The 5888-nt window shown below is 56.2% G+C and overlaps 1 protein-coding gene across 3 annotated transcripts; it reads left to right on the top strand.

Moving 5' to 3' along the window:
* The first annotated feature begins 764 nt into the window (after nt 1-764).
* On the top strand, nt 765-5016 carry LOC114891511 (C-type lectin domain family 4 member G-like). Of its 3 annotated transcripts, none has more exons than XM_029215643.1 (9): nt 779-851; nt 1186-1287; nt 1593-1646; nt 1838-1900; nt 2037-2141; nt 3535-3624; nt 3843-3991; nt 4104-4219; nt 4505-5016. In XM_029215643.1, exons 1-9 carry the CDS (start codon nt 797-799, stop codon nt 4641-4643), a joined length of 873 nt encoding a protein of 290 aa, XP_029071476.1. In that variant the 5' UTR covers nt 779-796; the 3' UTR covers nt 4644-5016. The 3 variants fall into 3 exon arrangements, with proteins under 3 accessions (XP_029071477.1, XP_029071476.1, XP_029071475.1); XM_029215642.1 differs by having other exon boundaries at nt 1537-1646; XM_029215644.1 differs by lacking the exon at nt 1186-1287 and having other exon boundaries at nt 765-851.
* The last annotated feature ends 872 nt before the right edge of the window (nt 5017-5888 follow it).

The raw sequence follows: 5888 nt of genomic DNA, 5'->3' as shown, positions 1-5888 counted from the left end.
ACCTCATTTCTTTATCACAGCATCCCTTGGAGGGAGGCCTTGTCACTGTCCCCCTTTGCACAGAGGAGAAAAACAGAGGCTTCTAGAAGCTGCATATGGACACCCTACACACACACTCAATAGTAGAGTCCAGAACCTTAGCTGGCCTCCATGGAACAACTGGCTGTGTTCTCCCTTCTAGTCGAAGAGGACTGAATGAAGGTCAGGGTCAAAGGTAGCTCCTGGCAGGCACCTGCAGGGGAGTAGAGGAGCCATGAGCAGCTGGCGTGGGGTTGGGGGGGGGCACACCTGAAGGGGCTTTCTCAGGTACCCGCAGGGAGCCGCCTTGAACTTGGCTGGGTTCAGCCTGCCCCTCTCAGGAGGAAGGCCAACGCCAGACCTATAAGTGATGCGGACCGAGCTCCAAAGTGAAGCCCCAGCAGAGCCTGGAACTTGTTGCTGGAGCACGTACCTGGTGATGGTCGGGGCTGGGGATGGGCGCCCAAGAGGCTGGGACTACACACACACACACACACACACACACACACACACACACACAGTTCACTCCCCCCATCCCTTCTACCCTCCCTCAACCCCCCTCAGCTCCCCACTTCCCCTCCCCTCCCCACCCTTACTGCAGCCCAGCCCAGCCCAGCCAAGCCCAGCCCAGAAAGGGCCCATCGCTGTGATTGGTCAGTGGTTCTCTGCACCAGGAATTGAGACACAGGAGACGGGAAGGAAGGAAGAGGGTGGGTGGGGCGGGGAGAGGGATGAGGCTACTTTTATATCTACTCCCAGAGCTGGATGTCTGTTCACCATGGACATGGCCGGGTACAGCAGGTGGGACGGCAGGCTGGAGGAGGTCCCCGGAGGTATGAGCAATGGGGCTGCCTCACAGGTCCCCTGGGGTCCCTCTCTGACCAGTGGTTTGGGGTTTGATGGGAGAATGGAGAGGACCAGCCCAGAGAGGGCCTAAGTAGTGAGTGCAGGAGAGACACCACAGGCCCTAGAGCCAGCTGGACCTGGATTAAAATTTCAACTCCACCACTTAGGGGCTGTGTGACCACAGACAAGTTACCGTACCTCTCTGAATGTCAGTTTCCTGAGAGGAACCCAAGCATCCAGGGCTCAGTCCTCAGGACCCAGGGATCCAGGGTGGTCCTGGTACTGGAGGAACTCCTCAGGAGTCCATCTGTGTTATCCCAGGGCACTGGGGACGCTGGGGACAGAGACCCCTCCTCCTGGCCCTGGCTCTCTTGGTGGTCACAATCCTGTGGGCCCTCGTTCTGAGCGTCCTGTTTTCCAAGGGTGAGTGACTGGATGACGGGGGAGGTCGTGTCCAGCCCCCCTGGGGACATAGACCTTTTCTCTGTCCCTGAGCACACCAGCCAGGTCTCAGGCCCTTGCCTGGGTCTGAGTGTGAACGCGTCAGAACAGAGTTTGTGTGCACGCACGTGTGTGCATATGTGCCTGTGAATGTGTTTGTCCTTTGTCGGTGTGTGTGCACATCACGTGCGCTGCACGCCTGTCCACCCACTCTGTGTGTCCGGTGATCAGGGTCCCTGCACCCCTCGGGCCGTGGGAAGAGTTCCCGAGTCCCCCTCTCTCTGCAGCCTCCACAGAGCGCAGGGCGCTGCTTGGCCAACAGGATCTGCTGAGGACAAACTGTACGTGCAGAACAGGGGCTCTTGGGTCCCCAAAGTTCGGGGGGCGGAAGGGTCTTGGACCCTGGCATCGGGGTAGTGGGTGGGTCGGTGGGGACCTCACAGTCTGCTAGGCTGGCCCTGGAGTTGGGCAGGGTCCTGTGAGTCCCCGAGGGTGACCTGGAGTGTGTGGGGTGGACGGGGGATCGTTCCAGCCTCGAAGCAGACGGCGGTGCTGGGTGTCCTGAAGGAGGAGGTCCGAGCCTGCAATAGCTGCTGTGAGACTGGTGGACCGAGGGTGCGGGGCTTGTGGCCGGGATTGGAGGAGGCGAGTGGGAGCGGGGCTCTGGCGTGTAGCGGGGGCGGCAGGCTGGTCTCAGATGTCCCGCCTCCATCCTCGCCCCCCCTTCCCAGGCCTGGGGACTCAGGCGCAGCTGCAGACCGTGCACACCAAGCTTAGAGAGGCACAGTCGAAGCTGATTCAGCAGGAGAGCACCCTGAAAGAGCTGAGCGAGCGCGGTGAGGGCAGGACATTGCCATGATCCCTGACCCCTCACCCCGGCTGTTACCCTACCCTTGATTCACCTCCGGACCCCTCTGTGACCCCCACCTGTCCTGTGATCCTGACCATTGACCCCAGTCGTGTCCTCCATCCTGACCCTGACCTCTGGACTCTGACCTTGACTGCAACTCCTAACCCCAACTGCAACTGGACCCTACCCAGCTATAACAGTCCTTGACCTTGATGTCATTGTTGTTGTTTTTTTAACATCTCTATTGGAGTATAATTGCTTTACAATGGTGTGTTAGTTTCTGCTTTATAACAAAGTGAATCAGTTATACATATACATGTGTTCCCATATCTCTTCCCTCTTGTGTCTCCCTCCCTCCCACCCTCCCTATCCCACCCCTCTGGGTGGTCACAAAGCACCGAGCTGATCTCCCTGTGCCATGCGGCTGCTTCCCACTAGCTATCTACCTTACGTTTGGTAGTGTATATATGTCCATGCCACTCTCTCACTTTGTCCCAGCTTACCCTTCCCCCTCCCCATATCCTCAAGTCCATTCTCTAGTAGGTCTGTGTCTTTATTCCCGTCTTACCCCCAGGTTCTTCATGACCTTTTTTTTTTTTCTTAAATTCCATATATATGTGTTAGCATACGGTATTTGTTTTTCTCTTTCTGACTTACTTCACTCTGTATGACAGACTCTAGGTCCATCCACCTCACTACAAATAACTCAATTTCGTTTCTTTTCATGGCTGAGTAATATTCCATTGTATATATGTGCCACATCTTCTTTATCCATTCATCTGTCGATGGACACTTAGGTTGCTTCCACCTCCTGGCTATTCTAAATAGAGCTGCAATGAACACTGTGGTACATGACTCTTTTTGAATTGTGGTTTTCTTAGGGTATATGCCCAGTAGTGGGATTGCCGGGTCGTATGGTAGTTCTATTTGTAGTTTTTTAAGGAACCTCCATACTGTTCTCTATAGTGGCTGTATCAATTCACATTCCCACCAGCAGTGCAAGAGTGTTCCCTTTTCTCCACGCCCTCTCCAGCATTTACTGTTTGTAGATTTTTTGATGATGCCCATTCTGACTGGCGTGAGGTGATACCTCATTGTAGTTTTGATTTGCATTTCTCTAATGATTAATGATGTTGAGCATCCTTTCATGTGTTTGTTGGCAACCTGTATATCTTTGGAGAAATGTCTATTTAGGTCTTCTGCCCATTTTTGGATTGGGTTGTTTGCTCAATAACAAAAACAAACAACCCAATCCAAAAATGGGTGATGTCATTCTTGACCTTGGCAATGACTACGGAAGTGGATGCTGACCTTAACTAATCATGACCCTATTACTGATGCTGAGCCTGGCTATAACCTGGACCCCTTTTACCTCGCAGTGACCCAGAGCTTGGCTGAAGCCAGTAGGGACCGTGAGAACATCCGCACTGAGCTCTTCCGGGCGCTGGAAGGAGTCCGGCTCGGAAACAGTGAGCACGATCCGGAGGGTTGAAGGGGAGAGGAGAGGACAAGTGGATCCCGCCCTTGGGCCCCAGGGTTCCCTGATCCGCCTGGCCCCGCCCTTTGACCTTGGCCTGGTCTCAGTGGCACCGACCCTGAGCCCAGTGGTCCAACACTCCCCTCCCCAATCCTCACCATCTGCTCCATTTGGGAGCATATCGCCTCTTTGATCCTCGCCACCCTGCAGGCTCCTGCGAGGAGTGCCCCAAGTCGTGGCTGCCATTCCAGGGCTCCTGTTACCTTTTCTCCACCCAACGGGCCACGTGGGTGGAGGCGCAGCGCCACTGCGAGGGCGCCAGAGCGCACCTGGTGATTGTCGGGGGCCTGGATGAGCAGGTGCGCAGCTCCGGCTTTGGGGGGCGGGGGGCAGGGAGAAGGAGTTTACCTGAGGGGGCGTGGTTGGGGCGGGGCCGGACGGACGCGTGGCTCAGTCTCCCCTCTTGCCCAGGGCTTCCTAAGTCGGAACACTGGTGGCCGCGGTTACTGGCTGGGCCTGAGGGCCGTGCGCAGGGCGCGCAGGATCCAGGGCTACCAGTGGGTGGACGGAGTCCCGCTCAGCTTCAGGTGAAGGAAGGGACTTGGGGAGGCTGACAGTTCGGATCCTAGGAGAAGCGCTTCGGCCAGATCTCAGGGCCTCCTTAGGGATGGGCGGGCTACACCCCAGGAAGTGACTAGGGTTAAATTCTGGGGTTAGGAAGTTATATCCCAGGTGCGTGTGCTCAGGTTAGACCCTCAGGATGTCTAGGTTAGCCCCAAGCAATAAACAGGCTAGACCCCGGAAAGGAAGGCTGGACCCCATGGCCATCCTCAGCCTAGCCTCCCAGCAACACCTCCGCTAAACCACTGCAGCCACTGGAATCAGGGGGAGCCCAATGACTCGCTGGGGCGCGAGGACTGCATCATGATTCTCCGCACGGGGATGTGGAACGACGCACCGTGCGACAACAGGGACGACAGCTGGATCTGTGAGAAGAGGCTCAGCTGCTGACCTCCCCCAGTGCCCCAGAGTCACGCCCACTGGCACTTGTCCAATCGCCTGAGCCGCTCACCGTCCTGGCTCCGCCCACCTCCATTAATTTCCCACCCCACCCACAGCGTAGGCCAGTAACTGCACTCTGAGACCTCCGCTCCAGCCTCACTGCAACCCCTCACCCGTGGACCTCACCTAGTCCCCACCCGCCCCAAAATCTGAGCTCCCCAGCCCTGTGATCTGACCCTATCGCCCTCCCTAACCAAGGTCAAGGATGGAGCTGTTTGATTTACTTTATTTTACCGTGCAGATGGAAGGCCTCAAAGAAGGGATTTTGAGAGCTTTCTTTGCAGCCCGAGGGAGCATCAATAAATGAGAAATGAATCTTGGCTCCTGGCTCTGGTTAGCTGTTCTAAGCTTTATCTCAGAGACTCTGATGTCACCCATGTGAGTGACCCTGACCTCAGGGGCCTATGATACCCCCCAAACCCAGTGGGTAACCTGCATTGGGCCAGGGGCTGTAGGGCACTGGGGACACAGGAATGAGTCTGACCCCCATCCCTACCCCTGGGACAATGTGACCAGTGACTCGACTGAGGAATACATGATGCGTTTGAAGGAGCCACCTGTGTCCCCAGGGAGAGGAGCTCTGCTGAGATGTTGCAGTGCTGGCCCTGTTCCTTGAGGAGACTGTCACCCTATTGTGGAGACTACGGGCAGCCTGACACAAGGCCCTGAGACAGGTGGGAGAGGGGCTGCCCGGATCTGATGAGCATGTCCCTTTCGTCTCGGGCACCCAGGTTCTGTGGGATGTTCAGGAAATACATCCAGAGAAGATGGACCTTCCAAGAACAATGGGATTTCAGCACATGGAGCTGGGAAGGGAGGGCTTTGCAGGTAGAGAGTGTTGGAAACTGTAAGCTATGGCTGAACCCATTTGGGGGGTGTGGGGTGCACACAGCCTAGCTTTATTAACTGGAGACTTTTGATCTGAATTTACCCTGCACTCCCAAAGCTTCCTGCTCCTGTCTTGGGGACCTGGGGGCTCTCCCAGCATTTCCAGTGGAGACGGATCCAACTGTCCAACTGAGGGGAGTGACAGGCTAGCAGCTTTTAGTTCTGTGCAGAGCTGAGTCCAGAACCAAAGCTGCTCAGAGCCCCCAAGCTGCCCAGCCCTGAGAGCATCCACTGAGCAGGAACAGGAGGGAACAGCATCCTAACTCCCTGGCCAGGCAGAATCTTTCAGTGCTGTAACCAGGAAAC

Source organism: Monodon monoceros, unplaced genomic scaffold (genome assembly GCF_005190385.1).
Source record: "Monodon monoceros isolate NGI ecotype Baffin Bay Population unplaced genomic scaffold, NGI_Narwhal_1 Super_Scaffold_12, whole genome shotgun sequence".
NCBI classification, from domain to species: Eukaryota; Metazoa; Chordata; class Mammalia; order Artiodactyla; family Monodontidae; genus Monodon; species Monodon monoceros.
The sequence above is the reverse complement of the archived record's forward strand: the minus strand, read 5'-3'. Positions and strand labels throughout refer to the sequence as shown.

Excerpts from the sequence above, each read along its gene's own strand:
- LOC114891511 (XM_029215642.1), top strand. The coding sequence starts at position 784 with ATGTCTGTTCACCATGGACATGGCCGGGTACAGCAGGTGGGACGGCAG. Across the intron at positions 1,901-2,036 it reads CCGAGCCTGCAATAGCTGCT|GCCTGGGGACTCAGGCGCAG; the intron begins GTGAGACTGGTG and ends CCCCCTTCCCAG. Across the intron at positions 3,625-3,842 it reads AGGAGTCCGGCTCGGAAACA|GCTCCTGCGAGGAGTGCCCC; the intron begins GTGAGCACGATC and ends GCCACCCTGCAG.